General features: G+C 39.3%; 1 protein-coding gene across 10 annotated transcripts in view; it reads right to left on the bottom strand.

Annotated features, from left to right (window-relative positions):
• Positions 1–23,941, bottom strand: part of Cdk14 (cyclin dependent kinase 14) — a 596,871-nt gene that overhangs the window by 430,035 nt on the left and 142,895 nt on the right. For all 10 annotated transcript variants that reach the window (XM_031379952.1, XM_031379953.1, XM_031379950.1 and 7 more), the window contains one exon: positions 22,751–22,845. In XM_031379952.1, coding sequence (XP_031235812.1) covers positions 22,751–22,845 — 95 coding nt within the window. The remainder of the gene's footprint in view (positions 1–22,750; positions 22,846–23,941) is intronic.

Genomic DNA, 23,941 nt, shown 5'->3' on the forward strand with positions numbered 1-23,941 from the left:
GAAGGGAAGGGAAGGGAAGGGAAGGGAAGGAAAGGAAGGGAAGGGAAGAGAAATGCTTGTCTTAAAAAATGTAGCAGTAGGTCCAGAGTACAATTTAGCCTGATTTGGGATGAACTGGTTTCACACACAGCTGAGAAGTTACAAAAAAAGAGGTCCATTTGAGGACGAGCTCAGTACAGAACACTTGCCTAGCAATTGTAAGGTTCCAGATTCCATCCACCTCCAGACAAAACTAAACTAGGAGCAAGGTATCTTTAACTCAGAAACAACAATGTCCCTGAATATTTCTGTTTTCCTGCTTACTCTGTGCTGCAGGTCCTAAGTGGGGAACTTTATTTACATTGTTTCCCTCTGTATTATAACTCTGCATAATAGACACAAACTATGTGCTCACTTTCTGGAGAAAATGTCGTACACAGTGGCTTAAGCTCTTAGCTTCAGATCTAAGACAGTCCTCTTGTAAACTAGGGGGAAATAATATACAGAACTGACCAGGAGCTCTGAAGAGCACTCCTGGCCCATTAATCACATTGCTCCTACCTGCCATTTCTTCTCAAGGTACTTATAACCAAATGATATATCTTTATGTATATGAATATGCATGTGGTGTATGTGTGTATGTTCATGTATGCATATGAAGATCAGAGGACAAACAGGCATTGGCCATTGCCTTCCACATAGTTTAAGCTAAGGACTCTTCTTTGCCACAGGCTTCCTGGGATTCTCCCCCTGTCATCTACATTGCTGGGATTACAGATGTGGACAGTATCCCATCCAGCTTTATGTAGGTTCTGGGGATCTGAACTTAGGTCCTCATGATTGCACAACTTGCCCTTCACCCACAGAACTGTCTCTATAGCCTTGGGATTCAATTAGTTACTATAAAAATAGTTCCTTTATTCTATGTGGTTCCTAATCAAGTTTGTAAAACTGAAAAATAAGTGTTTTGGGATGGCATTAATGAGTTGCATCCTAAGTATAACCTGATACATGTTTTGTGACAGTATCTGCTGTGGGCCAGCCAGTCTGGGGCCTCCCTCAACCCGTGGGAGAAATGGGGTCCTAGTCAGGTCGACAAGGCGTAGGCGAAGAAATAATGGCAGACACAACACAAGGAAGTGCAGGATCTGAATATATTTCTTAAAAATGGCATCAGACTTTTACAGACATTGCAAAAGAGAGATGAAAAATCTGGCAGCTCAGTGGTCAGGGTACCTCTGAGGCCATCTAAAATACACTGGGTCTAAAACAGCAGCCATATCCTCTGGACTGGTGCAGCACCCCCAGGCTCTGAGCATGCTCGGGCCACATGGGCCCAGCCAGAGACCCGGGGCACTGCGGGTGCACCAGCCAGGAGGGTGGAGGCTCGAATCTCGAATCTTCAATCTCCAATCTAGAATCTAGAATTGTGACTGCTGCACACTGTCTCTCACACAAACACTTGGCTCAAGGGTTTCACCCATCCTAGGTAAAATGCCCACTATGCTAATCTTCTGGGCTAGTAGAGCCTTGTCTCTTGCTAATTCTTGACCTGACCTTGCCCTAGGATAAGTCTCCCATTCTGTAAGCTTCCAAGCCCTACCCACAAAACCGAAGGCAATTAGTCTGGATGGGTAACATTCCAAGCCAGGGTTTGGTTAAGATGTTGGAACATTGGTAAAGGTCAGAGAGCAATGTCCAATTTTGTCTAGCTATTAATAAATCATATCTTGGTGGGCACCTAGCACAGGAGTTCGCAAGGACATATCTGGGCTACCTCTGATTTAGGGGATGCCACGACGAGTCAGTAAGAATCTCACTACTCCATAGTACCTCTTTAACATGTGTGTATCCCTTCCGGGTGTTTACCTGTGAATTCTTTTCTAAAGAGTGTCATTCTACAGAACATTCATAATGCATTTATATGAGTTATGGATTGCTGATGTACTTTTATCAGATATGCTATGTAAGAAACTAAGCAATACCAAGTTACAACACGCTCATCATTGCCTTTCAGGAAGAGGGCCTGATGTGTCTTTTCTTCATAAAGTTAAATGACTCCTGAATTTCCATTTACTAATGAAAGCAACCATACTCATGAAAAGCCATGAAGGAATGATAAGGGACACATGTATTGGCCTGGCCACATGGAGACAAAGACTGCAAGGCTGCAAGCCTCTGAGGTGGCACGGCTAGGCAGTGTGACATGAACAGAAGTCAACTTATTTTCATGACAAATGCACTAGCAGATTATACTCCATGAACCCATATAGATGACTTTAGACCTGTGAAAACTGAAGCTTAGTATCCAAGTGTCTAGCTGAAAAAATAATTTCCTGTGTCCAGACTTTAAAACTCTGCCCTGGAAGCCATCATTCAGAGCCTTGTGCTGTGCTTTTGCCTTTGGGAGGTGACTGGATCATAAAGGACCTGACTTCATTAATGAATTATCCACTCATGGATCTATCATGAAAAAGGTTGGCTATTGAAAAAAGGTGTCTCCTTGGAGGAAGGATGTCATTGTACATGTGTTGTGTAAGGTTTGTTTCCAGTTCCTTCTTCACTCACTCTGCTTCCTAGATAACACCAACTGAGCACACTTCCTCAAACAGACACTTTACCGGGTACTCCTCCCCACCCATGGGGCTAAAGGCTCAAGGCATGGCTAAGAGAATAAGGCAGGAACTTCGGAGACCACGGGTAAAAGAAACCAGTCATCTTCCAGTTGATCCCTACCCTGGTATTTCACCACAGTGTCAAAGATCAAAGAAGCCAGCACAGGATCTCATCATCACACTCCTTCCGATCAAAGCACTCCTAAACATTTTTCTTCCATCACTGCAAAGTGGCATATTGACTGAGGGACTATTAACAGCACTGTGACAGGTGCTACAGAATAAGTTAATACAGATGAAGTAAAGGAGACACCAAGGGAAGCATTAACAGAAATAAGTGTTAAATATCCTGACACATGTAAAAAAATAAGATTATGATGATAGGTGCCAGGCTTTTGCAATAAGGGAGAGAGACGTTGGGCTCAGTTCCAAGTAGAGAAAGTGGGGACCGCGGCTGGCAGCAGGTTAGTGGAGCAGGAGCATGAAAACACAGTAAGTGATAGCAATGGTAGGCAGAAACAATTCTGGCTGGACTGGCCTGACTGTAGTCTTGATAAGGGTCCTGGTTGACTGGCTATCTAGGTGCAGGGGTGCTGATGTACACTGGTCTGGTAGGATTCATGCCATAACTGGCCTATGTAGGCATGTGAAAGATGGGGCACCAAATCAAAGCTTAAACAAAAAGAAGTAGGCTTAAAGAAGGCTGACATAGAGATAAACTTCAGATATTTGAGAAAGTTTTGTGGCATGTATAATTTGAATTAGCCTCTGAGACAGAACAGGGTGTAAACATGCTGAAAGGAGAGATAAGACATTTAAATATGGGGGTGGATGTCCAATCACAAGCAAGGGTTCAAAGGTGGGGACAGAAAAGCACACAACACCTAGACAGAATACTCAGAATTTGTGTGTGAGTGAGTGTGTGTGTGTGTGTGTGTGTGTGTGTGTGTGTGTGTGTGTGTGTAAGCTGAGGATGGAATTTTGAATGAAAATTAGGACAACCACTGAGGAAAACATCCATTTAAGAAAGCTAAATATGTATTTTGAATCCTGAGCAATAAAAGATAATTAACCAAGTTTATAAAACCTAGTAAGTACACTATGTGCTGAGTCCAGGTCAAACAAATCAAACAATGAATACCCTTATAAATATAAAGAAAGCACACTATAATATTCCATAAATGTCCAGCATGCCAATACCATAGCAATATATAAATGCTACAAAATATCTGGTAGTAAATTTTGATTATTATAACACAGAAATATGAACACACAATTTATTAAATTCACCCACGCTTTGTCCGGGGTGTCTTGTGAGCGAGCCTACTTGTGCTCCTCAGGGTCAAGCAGCGTTTTCACCTAGCTTCCCTGCAGAGCTGTTCCTCTGGATTTTCAGTGTTATACCAAGAGGGAAACCAACAAGGTCTTACACAAAACTACTCCATAAAGTTTCAGCTACCCAATCTGATTTCTACTAAGAGATAATTTCTTTTCAAGTAAGACAACACAACTTAACCCCTTTGAGAAAAACCCATGGATCATAAAGGCTCTGGCTTTGTTGTATGGTTTCTTTCTTGCAACTTGACTTTAATAAGCAAATGAAGCCATCTCTCTGAAATTAGAATTAAAATAGCAAACAGCTTCAGAAGACAGGTTATAGCATGATATTGTTTTGTTGTTGTTCACAAAACAAGGTGTTTAACTAAGAAGTCACACACATACACAAAAAAGATCCAGTTTCCCAAATGCCTGTCCTTGTGTGTGTCAGGCCTCATAGTCGGCAACAGAAAGCAGTCTGGGGTGCTTCCGTTTATGCTCAAAGAGAGCAATAAGGAGAAATGTCTCTCGCTACATGGTCTCAACATACTCAAGAATAAGTAGATATTCATTCACTTAAAACACATAATGGGTAACACACAGAACTCCCATGGCACACTGCATTTACTGCAGAAAGAAAACCCCCAGGCATCACACTGAAGAATCCTTCCATCATTGCACTCATGGAAAAAGCCAGCCCAGAAAAATAAAAAAGAGGCCACTTAGCTCCTACTCATAAGGAGTTTTTCTTTAAAAGAAACTGAATCTGAAAATTTGGCAATTTGGGCACACATACACACGCACACACACACACACACACACACACCTTCTCAAGTCAAATATTTACAAAGATTTAAAAAACTGTTCAGGAATTGTCTGCTTTTTGTCCCTTCAATGTTTTATTTTATGCTTTTAAAATAGAATTCAGTCATATAAAAATTACTAGTATTTATATTCAAGTGAATACTATTAAAACCAAAATCCTATGACTATGGTAAACAAATAATACTTTCAATTGTCTTTCCTGTCTTCTTGGGATTTAGATACTCTGTACCCAGTGGGGTACATTTCTAGTATGTTTTTATTTGTTCTTAAAGGCAAGGGTTTTTGTGGGGGGGGGGGGGGGGTGAAATGTCATTTATTTTCTCCTTTCACCAAGATCTTAAAATCTAGAGTGCTAACAAGTCAACAGAGTTTGACTTTGCAAAAGTGAGGGAAAGTGTGTCAGATACATATCTAATGGAAATATGACAAGACTACTAATTCTTTATCCAACTTATAAACACAATCTCTGAAACCTCTCTCAGGTCTCTCTTTCACAAAAACCACACACACAAGGGAGCATGTCTGAAGAGTACGAAAGGAAACACAACTCTACAGGCTGTTGCTATATAGCTGCTAGCATTCCTAAGAGAGACTTGGCCATACCAGCGTAAATACTGCATTTGGAACTGTTAGCATTAACTGCACAATACAACTTTATGTGCACAGGTACTCTCCAGGCCTTAACAATGAAATGAGTTCCTCTTAGACCAATGGTAAGATGGTTGAAATCACAGCATTATCACAAAAATGTTTAGCAGCTTAAGAAAGGAAGCCCTATATAGCAGTTTGTATAAATACATACAAATAGTAGAAACGCAAAGCTCAAGGAATTGGCTAAAAGTGAAAAGAAAGACATTGAAATGTTGGCAAGAGTTTCAAGGTACACAACACAGGCAGAGAGACAGTCTCTCCTTTGAATTCCTAATTTACTCAAAATCCCATTTGAAAGCCTTTATTTTTGAAGAATAGCTATGTTATTGCTTCTCTTCTGTTTATGAGGAATAGCAAAGGGCCATAACTACGCTGGTAAGTTATGAGTGAACTGAGCTATAATTGCAGTTCACTCACATGGCAATGAGTGAAAGCAGAAGAGAAATGAACTTCGTGGAACTGTGAGCAGAGTTCCACATTAAAAGGCAACAATAGAATGAAAACTCCTCTGCGACACACACACACACAGCGACACACACACACACAGCGACACACACACACAGCGACACACACACACAGCGACACACACACACACAGACACACACACACACAGCCCACCGGAAAGGAGAAGGGGCAGTGCATTCTCTCATGTACTCACCCACTGCAGTGCACAGAACTCCACAAATTACTAAGATAGGATAAGAGAGGAAAGGGCTCGAATGTCACTGCAGTGCAAACATAGGTAGAAGAGTGAAGACAAATTGTGATGTTAACATAGGAGGAAGAGTTGAGAATATTACAAAAATTGTCTATTTAAGAAGGTAGAAATTAAACACAGACCTAAAATTGATAAGTATTAAGTCGTATCTGGAGTTGGAATGGCTTGTTCTGATTCATGGTACAGCAAACTAAGTGACATAGCAGATTTCCCAGACTGTGTGGGCTTCAGTTTCTTCCTTGGTATAATGTGAAAAATTGTGTTATTTCAAATCTTTTCTAAGATGTATTTAATGATTAAAAAAAATGTAAGAGCTGGCACTTATTGGGCACACACTATGGTGATGCAGATTCCAAGTGCTCTAAATGTGCCCAGTCAACCACATTCTACTATTTTTATAGAAATAAAACGATGTCAGACTTTACCTTTATTCCATGAATCTAACTACTAAGAAAAAATAAATAACAAGAGAAGAGAGTCAGAGAAGTGAAACTGATACTTTAACAAATCACCCTGATGTCACTGATGTCAAAAAAGCCTATACTAGTGGCCTCTCTGCTGCTTAGACACCCATAAATACAAAGACAGCAGAAATATCTGAGGATGATTTCCATATGGTCTAAACCTGAAATACACTGAAGCTGACATCTAAAAGAACTATTCAGATCTACAAATTGTCAGAACCAGAAAGGGAAGGCCAATTATCTGAGACATTTGGCAAAAAGTTCAACTGACAGAAACAGGCCTCAAATTTTTCCATCAAGAACATACTTCGAGGATTTCCTTAATCATTTCTCCCCTTCTTTCCACTCAGCCCTTCATTCTAGTCTCCTTCTATATTCCTTTCCATTTTGTTTTAAAGCTAAAATGATCTGAATGCCTCACCTCTCAGTCTCCAGAATCAATGACTCAAGAGTCTCCAAGCCTTCCTGCTTCATCCCTTTTAACAGTGGCTTTCACTCTGTGTTGTTGTTGTTGTTGTTGTTGTTGTTACTGATGTTGTTGTTGCTCCTTTGTTTCCAATTCTCAATCACCATTCCACTAGTCCCTTACACATACTTTATAAAAAGGAAGGAAAACTTTCCTAATGACAAACTGTCCTGGAATCTTTTCAGACTGCCTCTGAACCTTCACTTTCTGTGTGTCATCAGAGCACTCCTGCGCATGCCCACTCCTGAGCATAGGTGTATGCTCCCTCAATTCTCCTCTTTTGCTACATATGCTCTTGTTTCCTGCTTCTCTCTTCACTACTCTTTTACTTCGTTCTTTGTATTACATTTAGAGAATAAACACTTTTAATTAAATAATCCACTACACTTTCAATTTGCTCATACTACCAGGGGCCCTCAGAACTTTCTAGAGTTTAGCACTGAAACTTTCTAAAATCAGGAAGTTAATTTGTTGTTTCTTGTTGGTTTTGTTCTGTTTTTCTTTTCTTTTTTTTAAACTGTCACTGTCTGGTCCATCACTTCTCAATGGGAATTCGGATTCCTAAGAAATCCCAGTAGGCTTCATGTGTAACACTACTTACTTGCTTTCTCAGTATCTCAGGTTTCTTCTCCATAGAAGCTTCCTCTTCTACATCCTCAGAGACTTCTCTTAGTCCACTATACAGACTCTCACTTCTACGCTGCTTCCAAGTCACTCTCCAGTCCAAACCACCAGACCAATTAGAACAGCTTCTATCGTACTCTCCACTGGATTGCAACAGGGCTTCCAACTATGAACCAAACTGCCTAAAGCTTATAGTTTCCTTCAACTCAGAGAGTGCTTGCAGGTCCAGAAGGTCAGGGATTTAAACCACTGAAAACAGAAATCCCAAAACAGCCATTCTAAACTTGAGACAGAATTAGCATGTATAACTTGAAAGGATTTGTTATGCAGGGAAATGTCTGTTTCCTTGGAATGCTAGAAAGAATGAACATATTCGTTCATGAATCAACCACAAAGAAATGACAAATGTCTTATGCCTGAGATCTTCAAACAATTTCCTGTCTGAGACTTTTTAAGCTCAGATATTTTGTTGATTCAAAGCCAATAAGCTCATACCATGTTTCCCATTTTCTAATTCTATAGACAAACTGTGTGTGTGTGTGTGTGTGTGTGTGTGTGTGTGTGTGTGTGTGTGTGTGTGTCTGGGAAACATGGTATATATCATTCCTATTGTTTCAGGAAATAACCACAGACACAACTTTCAAGACGAACTTCTCTGGCAATCCACCCACACTTAGGAGAAGGGTTACTCCTTTTTCTAATGTTCCTCTCCTCTCCTCTCTCATCTTCTGCTTTACCATGATCTTCTCTACTTTAAACTCTCTGATAAAACAATACTTATAGTACAATCTTACCATGATTATTTAATGTGAATATTAATATTAGAAACATCGGGGCTTCTTGTCTTTACATCACTATTCCTAATAGCATATGCTTCAGGTGTTTTTGAGTTTATGCTAAAAAAATAGTAAACATTTGATCGATTTCATTAATGCTTTGCCTTGTCAGCTACGCATTCAAATAGCACCTGATTTCACTGAAGCCTCCATTTACTCATGAAGTCATGCTTCAATTGTCCAGCATTAAAGCTGTCTTAATTATTCTGGAGACATCATTAAGTTATATGAGAGGTCACTTTAATTTTAGGCTGATCATTTTCCACAAAAAAAAAATGGAGCTGAGTCTATAGACCTTGTACAATAAAAATTTTCAAGCTAATTGACAAGTTTGAATTAAATAGTCAGTCATGATCACATATAATTCAACCTGTTTCCACGGGGTCACTGAAATGAATGCTTTTGAATCTTCAATTTGATCCTAGAATAAACTACTTTAGTCCAACTTTGCTTAAGAGAAGAATAGTCTAGCAACTTTCAAGAAGTATAAAGCAATATGCAAGTAAGATTCTCATATAATTTTTCACACAAATAAAGACAATTTCATGGTAAAAAAGACATTATGACTACTAGTGATCAAAGACAATATATGTAAACCAGGACTCTAGCAAGAAAGCCATGAAACAAGGTCCACTTGCAAACAAAGCATCCTAGCTAAACAGAACCCTTACTCCTCTACATAGAGCATCTGAAGACCTTTTGGGATTAATGCCAAAAGGACACGCGCTCAGAGAAGATAACTGAGCAAGAGAGGGGGCAAAAGCATGAATCAGATCAGAATAAACCCTAAGTCCACGTGAGGATTTTAAACATTTTCATGTTCCCCATTGAGAGGTGTAGCCTATGTCTCCTCCCCTGGAATCTGCTCTCTTTGAACACTTGATCAATAATCAGTACACTAGGTAAACAGAGCACTGAACTCCTAAGGAACCATACACTAAATTATTGACCAATCTCAATTCATATATCTTAACAGTGTTGTACAAATCCTCACTGATTTTTCCATCCCCTTGAGGTATAAATTACAGACAAAAGAAAAGATCAGCCACATCAGGGAGCTTTTCTGACCTCTGAGAGCTCCAGCACTTCTCACCTCTTATTTTGGAACTATTTGTTTTGTTTTCTGACAAATAGACATTCCTTGAGGATTTGGCCCTATTATCATTACATAATGACCCCCTCATTCCTGAGGATCTTTTCAATTAACAGAAATCTATGTTTAATCTGATGTTAAATTGTCTACTTCATCTTTCTATTATTTGTTAACATGGTAAATTTTAATTCTATCCATTCATTTTAATGTGAAACTCTGAATTTGGAGGATTTTTCATTGACAACAGAGATCTGAGTCTTGGTTTTATCCATTAAGAATCTTTTAACTGGTGCATTCTGACCACTTACATTGAATTATTTTGATATAGTGGTATGAATGTCTATAACTTGTGCTTGTAATTACTTTCTCTACACTGTATTTGTCCTTCTTTCCTGATGTTTCACTTGTTCTGATTTTAAATGAGAATATTATATGATTCCATACTTTCTTGTACCTTATTCTTAAATTTTTATAATGGGTGTTCTAAAGTTTATTACATGTGGTTTTAACTAAACTAAGGCCACTGTTATAACTGGATCACATCATATATTGCACAGAAACATCATTTCAGAGAATTCTCAAGGGCGACCTCCTCCTCTTTTGTAAGACCAATATCATTCCTTCCACTTCCATATTACTGTTCCACAGATCTGCCATTTGTGGCTTCAGTGGTTGTGCTGTAGATAAGCAGATACTTGTTACAAATATCTAGACCCACATATCACTAGAGACTAGGATGGTGGGTGGCTTTTCCCTCAGGACACAGTTCTCAGTTCTCAGGGAGATTAAAGAAGAGTCACTCATTTCTAGTTTGCATGATTTGCTTTGTAAATGCATGGCAGAGGTGACAATGTCCAAGCTCTTTACATAGAATCACTGATATCTTCAGTCTCTATATGTATGGAAATGCTTACTGTCCTAATAGGAAAGCCAATGTGGAGAACAGCACCAGCATCTAACCACGCACTGTGAGCCCCTTAAGTCCCAGTCGAACTGCATAAAACAACGCGCATGGACCAGAAATAAACTCATACCCAGCCGCTTACCAACCACAGGCATGTGGGCAAAATAAATGATAGTTGTTTAAGTCTACTTTGGATGACCGATTCTGAGCAGTTATTTAAGCACAAATATCCTAGGATAACCCTTAAGATACTGTTGACTTCTCAAACCACCTTGTACCACCCTAGGACCCTTGTCACATGCCTTTCTCTAAGTGAGCAGAGCATGCTCAGGTCTACCATTTTACTGAGAACTCTTCTACTTTGAGGCCTAGTTTGGACCACATTTTTCCTTATTTATTACCTGGCTGGTAAGACAAAACAAAACATTCCTGGGAGATCTAAACATATGTGGCCCTTCCTCGACAAGCTCCTAATGTCCACCCATCTAATGTACACCTGCCCCAACCTCACTCTTTCTCATTGCTGGAATTTCCTCACACTCTTTGCAAATGTATACATTTCAATCTACTGATTTAGTTCATTCCTGCTTCTCCCACTAGATGACAATCTCTGAAAAGAAGGCATGGGTTTCGCTCAGTACATCTCCAGTGCACATAGAGAACACTAAGTGCTTAGTCCGAAATTCAGAAGAATGGACTCTTTCCAACAGGCACTGTCTTTGTGCACCTCATGGGTCTATCAATCCCAGTACTACTGACATAGTATCCAACTATTTCTTAATTGCAGGAGAGGGTCTGGTTAATTTAGAGGATATTTCTTGGCAATGTCTGTGGTCACTACCACATCCCAAATGATGAAAACCAAAAACTCTCCCAGAGCATATCTCAGGTACTCTGGCAGACTGGTGAGATTCACTGGCTCCCAGAGTATGGTGCTGCTACCTAGCATCTCGATTCAAAATAAAGGGTGCCAACGGTATCAAAGCAACTCGGGATCCCGGCTGTGCTCTACCCTGAAGCAAGTAGCTTCATTGCCCTCTTCCTCCCCTTCTCAAACATGACCTAAACAGGACCCCTCGCACTAGCAAATGTGATCATTACAATAACTGAGATTTTTCCGTATTTAATCTTTCAAAATGAATTAGTGCAGACCCTAATTCTGACATCAGCACATTGTGTGGAGGATGTCCCAATCAAAGGATCAAAGAACTCAATCGAAACAGCTCGCAGAAGCCACTGTACATAAGCCCTGTCTGACAGAGAGTTGTTCCAGTATGTGCTATTCTAATCACTGAAATCATGCTTCTTGCTTAAACAATAACCTTATTGCTGATTTTGTAAAAAAGATTAGGCACTGTTTGTTTTATCTGCTGCAAGTTAAATGAAACCAGCTGTGCCAATGAACCAAACTCTAATGTCTGCATTCTTCTTGCAAAGGAATTCGGAGCTGGAATCTGCAATTCGAGTAAGTTTCAATGTTTCTAAAAAATAAAATTAGCAGTTGTGAGTGGGTGGACCACTATCCTCCTTGGAATAGGTAAGGATAAGAGCCCTGTTTTCAACTTTCCCCTCTACGCAAAGAGCACTGAAAAGTCATGTCACAATCCTCATTTATTATTACATAGCTACTCTATAAAAACCCCATTTATTCTATTGTACATTGTAATATCATATTGTATGCTTTAAACTACAATACACAGAGTCACCTGCTGTAGTGGCATTTTCATATCCTACAACTAATAGCAGTGGTCCTAGTTGGATCCTTGAAGCAAGATGCTAACAGCTTAGGTCCACAGACCCCAAATCTAAAAGGCACTGGATCAGACCTAATGAGAAACAGACAGAGTTGGCCAGTGGTAGTGAACATCTTTAATGCCAGCACTCTGAAGGCAGAAGCAGGAGGATCTCTGTGAATTCAAAGTCATTCTGGTCTAATGAATGAGTTCCAGAACAACCAGGGATACACAAAGACAGAGAGAGTAGCATTGCGTGGAATGTAAAGTGAATAAGTAAAAAGATAAAATTAAATTAAATTTTAAAAAACCTAAGGGGGGTGGGAGAGACAGAGAAAGAGACAAGAGACATAGAGAGACAGAGAGAACGGACTGTTGACCTCTTAGGATAATCTATGTATTAAAAGTTAAGGTTGAAACTCCAATAAACCTAGAATCCAGTGTTTTCTGTCTGGGGATTTCTGACTTTTCCAATTCTTCCAACTCCTCCTGATAGTGTTTCAACAGAGCTGACCTTGAGGGCAAGCAGAAAGAGGCACATCTGTAACCTCACACACTCTGGAAAGGTGGTCCCAGGCTGCTGCCTTTCTCCTTGCTGTGCTTGTTTTAATTAAAAGCATTCCTTCCCCCCTGTTTCTCCCCGGGGCTTTGAAGAGCTCTTTGAAATGCATTTAGTACATATCAGTCTGGGTTTGGCTACCCTTTCAATTTATGAGGTCGTTTAATTTCAAGTTCAATTATTCAGCACAAATTGGCAGAATGAAATGCTAAAGAAGAGTGGCACTTTCAATCACATAAATCTCATGTTACATAAAGTGAGCAAATTCCTCCATTGTTCCTATTGACCTCCGAGATAACAATTTACTGCTGGCACAAACCAGTGTGGACAGGTTCCTCAGATGCGGCTTAGCAAGCTCCTGAGGCGTAAGGCCTTGGCCTCTCCACCTCCACAGGAACTAGAGATAAGCTGAGAAAATAACTGCTGATCATGACCATCTGTGGGGTGACCTAGACAGATGAGCCCCAAACTCCAGTTCCAGAGGTGGAACAAAGAGCCTATTGTTCAGCTGTGCATGAAACAGAGTCTGGGGAAACGGAAGCAGTGACAGACAGTCTTACCTGTTTACTGCCCTGCCAACTCGGCTCCAGAGAGGAAAGGTGTATCATTTTACCATGTACGTGGGACCCCCACATTTGAGCTTAAGGAGAGTTCAAGTTTGTGCAGCCAGCAGCAGCAGAGAGAATATAGGCCTGCATATCTCATGTTGGAGAACGGACATGTTGGTGGAAGGTCTTGGCTCTGTTTCTAATAACCAGGCAGGCATGGATACCTACACAGAAGCAAACCACGAATCCTTCCAAACGATGCTATTTTAATACTCAGTTACTTTTGCTTCCTCAAAATTTGCACAATATCACATTTGCTTTTGCTTTGAGACCTTCAGGGTTCAACAAATTCAGGCTTATTACCGAAAAACTAAAATCTTGTATTCTATTGAGGCAATTGAAGCCACAAAAGGGAACCATGAAGTATGACACAAGGAACATGGCAATGAGGCATATTTGACAAACCAGGACTGAAGTGATGGCTTCACATTTCAAATTCTTCAGTCCATTCTTTCTTTATTTCCAGTTTTGAAATACTATACCAGTTACCTAGACCTGTCTTACCATATGCTAGTTCTTATAGTATAGAGAAATACTACCTTATATAGAATAACTTATGCATCTGCACCATCTCTCTTAAAGATTAAGTTCCATCCTAAAGCCACCGGTTATTGAACAAAAGCCCAACTGCCAAGTATGATATATCTCTTTATGAGTTGTTAGACAGAAAGGCCCCGGAAGCCGCAAATTCATACAGACTCTTGCCATTTTGCTCAGTCACGCATCTCAAGATGAAAGGCTCAATGGCTGAGAAAGATTATGCACCTTGGCTGCATCACAGAGAATCGAGCTAGAACTGAGCCAGAAATGTCCTTAAAGGCATCCACTGCCTTACCCAGCTATGAACTCTACGAATTATGATACCTACCTGCCAGGCAAGACATGTTTACTTGGTAGAGTAGCGGCATGCCAGTTAAGGGGATAACAAAATGCTTTAATTAGGTTTGAGGCACACACCACAGATATAAACCCATGCCTATTACCTTGAATCCAGTGAAAATCTCATGGCTGGGAAGCCATAGGATCTAGCAGAAGCACTTAATACCTCTGTTGAGCTAAACTGACCAGCATCTAAACCAGAATTGCCTTCTAAATCAATATTTATTTTCATATGATTAGACAAATACTACTTTGCGCTACCATCAGAGAAGTCCCTCTTTCTAGTGAGCAACCATAGACGCAGACTCACCACTGTTGAGAATGAGTTATATTGACTGCTCAACCCTAAATGAGACATTTATGCCAACCACTCCAAATTTTAACGAACACTGTAGAAGTGGGGTGGGAAAATGTAATTGCAGGAAAGTGGGGAGAAGAGCTGAAATAAAAAATGCCTTCCCTTGGGCAAGATCAATCCCAAGCTCACAGCAACTAGGATGCCTGCACTGAGTCTGCACAAGACAAGCTTGTCGACAGCCAGTCATGGAGAGAGGACAAACTCTGTCCTACTTCCTACTCTGGCAGATAGCTTCAGAGGGAGAGGGAATGACTGTCTTTAGTTGTATACTCACTGGTGACCCATACCAGTCACCAATGGATAGTGGTAATGGTCACATAGATGGCCCTGGTTAAACCAAACTAGTTTAAAAAACAAAATCAAAAGTAAGGGATCTTGGAGGAAGAAGGGTAGCATAGGGAATCAGGGGGAGGTGAGATGTCTGTGGAGATAATAATGAGATTCTACATAATATATATATATATATATATATATATAACTGTCAAAGATGGTGGTGGTGGTGATGGTGGTGGTGGCCGGGATAATGATGATGATGATGGTAAGTGTAGTTCTTAGCCCTCATCAAGGAAACTTCTCTTTGCAACATGTGAAGATGATCAGAAAACCACAACAAATCAAAATATAGACTGGTGGGCCCTAGTCCTAACTGATACATCTCCTATGCCTAAGACTCGGGAATCATTGTTGAAGAGGTGCATAAAGATTGTAAGAGCCAGAGCTAGAGGAACAGGTACCTTGCTGTGAGATCCTGCCTCCTAGAATGGAAGAGAAGCTACACTCATGAAGTTTTACCAATATGACTTCTTAAATATGTACTAAACAGGGATGTCACTAATAAACATGCTCTCATTGAAGGAGAAAAGTTCAAAAGACCTCAACCTTAGACAAAGAACAACAGGCAACTAAGGAATGCTGAGAGTGGGAGAAATGTTCTTCTCTAGGAAAGAACCCCCTAATTGATTATCCAATACAGAATGATCAGTCCTGAAAGCATATGTATACAAGTAACATTATATGGACTGGTGTGTATGTATGTATGCATGTATCTATGTATGTGTGTATATATAAATAAATACACACATGAACACATGTAACAAAAGGGGGGACTAACTTTAAAAGAGAGCAACATGGAAGTGTTTGGAGAGAGGAAGTAGAAGAGAAAAATGATAGTCACGTTATAATCTTTAAATATTCAAATTAATTTTGAAAACTAAACAAAAAATTAAATTCCACAAGTATGGACAAAATAAATAAATAAAAAGGAAGCAAATCTCACAGAGAGGAAAAAACGACACACTGCAGCCAGTCACTCTTCAGAAGTCTAACAGGCAGCCTCCTCAAAGGATCTTAATGAACAATATTTGTGTTTCTACAAGAATGAGAGGACAGAACCCAACAACAACAATAACAACAAAACCTCACTCTATTCTTCTATGGGTTTCTGAATCATGGATTACCATGATCCCAACATTATATAAAATCCAGTGAAGGTTTTTTATTAATGTTTTACATCTCTAGAGAAAGAATTCCAGATTTTCCCTAGTCTTGCCTCTTCATGGTCCATAATGCCAGCTGAGTTTCTCAGTACAATGAAACTGACAGGGATGGGAACAGACTATTCTGCCATTTCTCTAGATCTCTGGGCTACACATCAAATCTAGGGCTGATCACTCCACACTTGTTCAAGCTGCTTGTGATATTCACAATGATCTTCCCAGCTCTGTGATTGTCAGTGATCCCGAATTCATCAATGTATCCATGCTTCATCATCACAGTTAGGAACTGAATGATGACTTTGGAGCATGGCCTGATTTGGACCTGGCATTTGCCCCTCTTCTCAGCATTGTTGATGCTCTTGAGAGCATCTGCCAGAACATTCGTTCACACCATGGTGATACAGTGGGAAAAAGTCAGTAAGAGGAAGATACATAATTTTAATAAGAGGGTATCATATTTCTTAATATTGAGAGCAATATGCTTTGTTTATATTATGTGTGAAACAGCAAAACCTAAGGGGCAGCTAACATATGTCACAGGTACTGAAAGAAGACTGCTGTGAACGCAATGTCAAACTGGGAGTTTAAAATGCATAACTCTTAATGAAAACATAAGTAAATCACATAAATAAAACACAAGAAATTGGCTCCTACTAAAGACAATCTATAGATTCAGTGCAATCCTATCAAAAATCCAACAAAATTCCTGATTTCAAGTTGTAGTACAGAGCAAATAATTTTTAAAAATCATGGTATTGGCACAAAAACAGGCATGAAGATCAATGGATTTGATTTGAATACCCCGACATATATCTACACACCTATGGACTACTGACTTTTTTTAAAGGAAACCAGAAAGACACATTGAAAAATAACAGAATCTTCACCAAATTGTGCTTTTCAAACAGGATGTCTGCATGTAGAAGAATCCAAATAGATCTATATTTATCACCCTGCACAAAAATCAACTCTAAATGTATCAAAGAGTGCAGCATGAGCCCACATACACTGAATCAGGTAGAAGAAAAAGTGATAGCCCTGAATTCATTAGCACAGGAAAAGGCTTCTGAACAGAAAACCATTAGCACAGGCTCTAGGAAGATCAACAATTATCAAATGAGATTCCATGAACCTGGAAATCTATATGGCAAAGGACACCACAATTCAGTGTCCTACACAATGGATAAATATTTTTACCAGCTACACATCTGATAGAAGGCTAATTTTCAAAATAAAGGACTCAAGAAACTAGATAGTAAGAAAACCACTCAAAAGAAACTAGGGGTACAGGTCTAAACAAAGAATTCTCAAAAGAGAAATGTAAATGGTTGAGAAACACTTGAAGAAATGTTCAACATCCTTAGCCTTCCAAAAACTGCAAATCAGAACTACTTTCAGATTTCATCTCATGTCCTTCAAAATATCTACGAACAATAACACACGTGAGAGTTCACTAATACAGCAAGGATATGGAGTAAAGGGTGTTGTGTTAAAATTGTGGCTCGTGTCCAGACAGACCACACCAGACCAATACAGTTCCATGTGAGAGAGGTTTATTGTGGGGGGAGGGGGCAAAAGGGGACGACAGAGACAAAGGGAGAAAACAGAGAAGAGAGTGAAGGTAAAGAGGATCTGCCTTTTATTTAGGCTATGACATAACCACTCACAAGTAAAAGTGGAGGTAAACCAGATGGACTCTGGGAATACATGGCGATTGCCATGGTAACAGATGAGTGGTTCCCTGTCACCTATGGGTGACATCATGCCATCGTTGGATTCAGAGGTGACCTGTAACCATAAAGCCAGTTCCTGATACCAAGGGTAACACTTATCCATTGCTGGTGGCAGTGAGAACGTGTACAGCCACTATGGGATTCAGTATTGTCATTCCTCAGGAAGATGGGAGCTGAATTACTTCAGGAACCTTTGGAGTGAAAACTTGTACAACCACTATGGAAATAATTATTGCAGTACCTCAGGAAGATGAGAGCTGAATTGCTTCAAGATCCAGTTATGTAACTCTTGGACATATACCCAAAGGATGCTTCATTCTACTACAGACACACTTGGTCAACCAATTAATTTCTACTATATTCATAATATCCAGAAATTTAAAGCCATCCTAAATGTCCCTCAAGAGAAGGATGGATTTAAAAGAATATGGTACATATACACAACAAAATATTTCTCGGCCATCAAAAAAATGAAATCATGATATTTGCGGGTAAATGGATGGAATTAGAAAAAATCCTAAGTGAGGTAACACAGTCCCCCAAAGAAAATATAGTACATATTCACTTATATGTAGACTTTAGCTAGTAAGTCAATGAAAAGCATGCTACAATACATAGAAACTATAGAGGGAAGGTATAGAGTAAAAGACTAAGGGGAGTAAATAGATTTCATTAGGAAAGAGAAATAAAATAAAGATTTATGTGTTTTAGATTGTTGTCTATTTTTTCTGCCCCCTCAAAAAGAGTGCCCATACTTAGGTGAGGTCAGGTAAAATCTTAATTAGTCAGATAAGTCTAGAGCCTGTGATTGGGCAGTGGAAGGAGGGTGGAGCTGAAAGTTTTAGTGAGGGGAAAGAGAGACAGAGGGAGAGACAGAGAGACAAAGAGAGATGGAGGAAAGAGATGAAGCAGATCCACATTGCCTGAAAAACCCACAGGTAGCCGTAGATATCATAGAAGGGCAACAGAGCAATGTAGGGCACATCTGCCCATCTACGTGTGTAGCTTGTGTTTATATCAGCTGAATTTTGAGTTCTTTGTGTGGGCAGTTTGGAGGTTAACGATTTACTGTTATAAATCTGTCTGATAAATTACAAGCCTCTGGAGTTTTCATTTTACAGGGCTAAGCATTCAGAGTCAGTGGTAGCCAGTCTCATCAGGATAGACATAGGGGTAGGATGGCTTGCGAGTGTGGAGCAGTTTTGAAGCAGGCTAACAGAGAGAACCTGGGAATACAGTGCTTGCAGCTCCCAATGGGGGAGGGGAGACCGCATTGCCGGTGTTTAGCCAGCTTTAGTGTGGATTTATTTATATATATAAATATATGTATAATATATATACATGCTACATTTATGGATGGATGACAGGGGAATAAGCAGAGGAAGGGAGGGGTGAGAGGGATGAAGGAGAAAATACAGGGAAAGATAGCTACAATCCAGACTATGTGAGAGGTAGTGTTGAACCTTAATACAGTAGATTTCTAAAATATATATACATATATGAAAGTAATCTAAACGAAATCACTAAATAATGGGCAAGACATAACTCCAAGAGCCCATCTCTTCTCACCCAATGACTTCTAGTGCTGGGAATGAGTTATATACACTTGAGTTGTTAGCAAAGAGGATCCCATGAGTCAACAAGATATGCATACACATGAACTCAGAGACTGGGGCAGCATGCACAGGGCCAATACAGGTCTTCACCAGGCATGGTCCTAGAGCTCAAAGTAGAAGAGGACACATGCCCCCATCCCTAACCCAGAAGCTATCTCCAGTGATAACCACTTGCAAATGAAAAATCAGTTTTCTTCAAGGGAGTCTCACTGGAAAAAGAAAGTACTCATAAGAATAGACCTCACACTCAACAGTAGACGGCAAAGAGAAAACGAACTCAATGGCATCTGTGGAGGAGCCTGTATCTCACCCCCCCCTCTGTTTTTCCCTTTAATTTTAACCTTTTAAATCTTTTCTCACATTTTTTTTTAACCCTAGGTCCTTGTGCATATATTATACCTTCAAATTTGAAGTGTTTATTGGATTCCTGAGTGTACTAATGAGTGGATCTCTGTATCTATATCTGTTTCTTATGCCTTTTCTTAGGCGATTTTTCTTCTGTTTGTTTTGTTCTATTCCAGTGTGTTTATTTTTGTTTATCTTATTATACTTTATTTTATTATTATCTATAAGAAGGCCGTTTGTTTTCTGGTGAGAGACAGAAAGCAGGTGGATCTTAATGGAAGAGGAGGTGGGGGGACTTGGGAGGAGTAGAGGGTGGAGAAGACATAATCAGGATATATACAAAGTTATTTTTCAATAAAATAAAACAAAAAATTCTAATATAAAATCACTAAAAGGATTCTTTAATCTCTGATAAAATAAAAGTATGATTACTCAGTCACTAACATTTGTGCAGAAAATTCATCCAAATTGAAACACTCTCTTCTAGATGGAGAGGTAGGTTCATGAGACTTGGGGCTTTCAACTACTATAATTCTTCAGAAGTTCCTCAAACTAAAAGACATTTCACAAGACTCCTCCCAAGGGTCAGAAAAGTTTGTTAGAGACAAGCAGGCAGGCAGCTTTCAGGAGTTTCCTAATTGGAGGTGAGTTGCACTTTTGGTGAAGAAAAAAATGTCACCCAAACTCCTGTAAGTTACCCTAATGAAGTAATAAAGCCACTGGTTTACAAAAAGGTCGAAATGTGTTCTTTGATCTCAGGATAGTGATGCGAGAGGGAGAATGTGGGAAAGAGGGGAGGAGGTACTTCTTTGTGTGAAAGTATACACAGAATTATGCCAAAGTAGACAAGTAGAAAGAAAGAAAATAATAGTGTAGGGTTTTAAATTAAATTATTTGGGAAGGTTGAATAAATATTTATCAAAAGGATGTCAAGAATGATATGTTTGAATATAGATCAGTTAAACTTTTTCTAAAACCTAGATGTCCCTCAGCAGGGACATGTAATCTAAAAATGGAGAAAGAAAATATGCTACATTTACACAATGGAGTATCTACTCAGAAGATTTTTTAAAAAAGGACATCATGAAAGTTTCAGTCAAATGGATGGAAGTAGAAAACAGTCATTCTAAGTAAGGTAACTCAGACCCAGAAAGAGAAAAATGGTATGTATTTGCTTACATGTGTATACTAGCCATTAAGTAAATGGCAACCAAGCTATAAGCCACAGACCCAGGGTCTAGAGTAGACACATGGATTTCCCTGAGAGAGAGAAATAGAATAGATTTTACAAGTGGACTCAGGGTCAGGGGGACTAGAACAGGAGTTAAGGAGGAGGAGGAGGAGAGGTAGGATTAATGGAGAAAATACTCAGAGAAAGAGCTGACATTGAGGGCCATTTGAGGGAGGATATGGAAATCTAGTGCAGGGTAAACTTCCTAAGATATACGATAATCCCAATGAAGTCTCTTAATATTGGAGATATGGAATATCAACTGAACATGTCCTGTAACCAAACAAGGGTTCCAGTACTCGGAATGATTGCATTCAATTGAATGGTTGGCCAAAGGGATCCCATGGCAATCCCCAAACGACTCAGGCTGATGCTTAAATAAAGTGTTGCCCTCTACAATCTGACCATGAAGCACCACTGCCAAGCACAGCATCCACCTTGAACACGGAGAACTCTAGCTGGTTCCTACATGGAGCCTTCATCCCAGTACTCTAGTGTTTTTGATGAAGGAAGGTACTCTGAAGATTGGTAAAGGAGAAACATAAAACACCAACTTAGCCATAAAACCTTTGATCTGCAGTCTGGCCTGACTGAAAGATATGCTAGGGCAATTGTGTAACAGAACATGGTGGGGTAGCAAACAAATGTCTGATTTGACTTAAGGCTCAATTCACCACAACACTGCTTGGGTGACCAAGAACTAGAGATGAGATAGCCCAGAGACCTAGGGTGGAAGTTGTCCTTAAACAACAGTATCAACAAAAGAACTCCCAGTCATCATCAGAGAGGCATCATCCTGCAGCAGAAGGGAAGAGATGAAGAGGCCCACAGCCAGACAGTACATGGAGAGAGAGTCTAAATGGGATGTCTCCATCAAATCTTTCTGCTAAGAGCTCAGAGAACCATGGAAGAGGAAGCAGAAAGAGGAAGAGTCAGAGGGGATGGAGGACACCAGGAACATGAGGCCTTCTGAATCAACAAAGCAAGATACACATGAACTTACAGAGACTGAAGTAGCAGGCACAGGGCCTGCAAGGATCTGCACCAGGTCCTGTGCATGTGCATTACAGCTTTCAGTTTAGTGATTTTATGAGATCCTTGAGTGTGCAAATGACTGGATCTCTGGCTCTTGTGCCTACTTTTAGGACACGTTCCCCTTTGTCGAGTTGCCTTGTCTAACTTTGATAGGATTTGCTTCATCTTTTGTCTTGGTTAGTTGTGATTTCTAAGGTGCCTCTTCTTTTCTACAAGGGACAGGAAAGGAAGAACTGATAGGAGTGGGAGGGAGTGTGCTATAATCAGTGTGAGAAAAGAATCTATTTTAATAAAAAAATGAAAGAATAATATATACTAAATAGTTAACAATAATTAATAATTAAGAATAATACATACTAAAGCTCCATGAGGAATTAATTACTTCATTAACCTGGAAAATAATCCCCATTTGAGTGTTCTTGCTCCATTAAGAAAAAGTAAACAAAGTTAGGATGAACCAGAGAAGTCCACAGGACAACTTGCCAGCAAGAAAACCACTTCCGCTAGTATTTAGACTCCTTTGAAGCAAGCTCCCAGGAGCTGGGAAACCAAATAGCAGGGGAACCTACTGTGTAGTAAAGCTGGATTGTTTGTATATACTGTTATTTAACATTGAAAACAGATACATTGCACATAGAGTGCATTCCTGAAAACAGTTAACTTACTTGCTTTTCCCTTTGTATACTGTCGCATAAGATCCTTCTCCTAGTTTTTCCAGTTTTTCATATGAGTCAGCTTTTCCAAATTTGGGACTTGTTGGCTAAACAAGAAACAGAGGGAAAACAAAAGATTGTATCAATGTAACAATTTGCTGACACTGAATAAATAAGTTTTCAATACATGAATATTTTTCAAACAATGCAATAAACAGTCATAGTACAAATTCAGAACATACAAACAAACACATATAGAGTCAAATTTACCCATAATAGAATCAACAGAGAGCTAAAAAGATTTTGATATAGCATTCCCCCAGGGCTACCTTACTGGCAACTTCTTTTCCATATAGATTCATCACGTTTAATATACATGGTTTAGGGTCTGTGTTCACACATTCAATGTGTTATGAGCATTTTCCATATTATGACATAATTCAAATTAGAGTTCAATAAACTGTATACGTAGGTCAAACATAGTATACCTCATATTTTATAGACATAGAATGATTGTTGCTTTCCTTGTTTTAATAGTTGGGGAGGGACCAAATGAAGAAAAAATTGTGACATATGAAAACTGTATAAAATAACATTGTGTAATCCATAAAGTTTTATTAGAATGGCCATCTTATGTATGGCTTCCTAGTTATAACAAAGCTGTAGTTACAACACAAATTATATAAATGATAAAACTCGGAATCTAATATTACTCTTATAGTAAAACATGACTGTATAATATTTAGTCTTAAAAATATTCCTCCAACATATTTAAACAGGAAACCAAATAGATAGGATACATCAGTCAGAGATAATGAATCATCCTAATCTTGCATTCTAATAGGTAAGAAAAATATTAAGAACTGACAAATGAGATTATATGAAACTGATGAACTGATCTGCCCTACAAAAGAAAGAAACAAACATCAGAATAGCAGACAGCTAACAAAATGGGGGAAAATATTTGCCAACTGTACATGTGATAGAGGATTAACATAGGCAATAAAGGAAAACCTCAGAAAGTAAACATGAAAAACCTCCTAATCAATAAATAAGTAAATAAATAGAAGTGTGCTCAAACGTAGAAATACAAATGACCAATTAGTATTTAGAAACTGTTCATCCAGCAGTGGTGGCGCACTCCTTTAATCCTAGCACTTGGGAGGCAGAGGCAGGCAGATTTCTGAGTTCAAGACCAGCCTG

Source organism: Mastomys coucha, unplaced genomic scaffold, assembly GCF_008632895.1.
Source record: "Mastomys coucha isolate ucsf_1 unplaced genomic scaffold, UCSF_Mcou_1 pScaffold19, whole genome shotgun sequence".
NCBI lineage: Eukaryota > Metazoa > Chordata > Mammalia > Rodentia > Muridae > Mastomys > Mastomys coucha.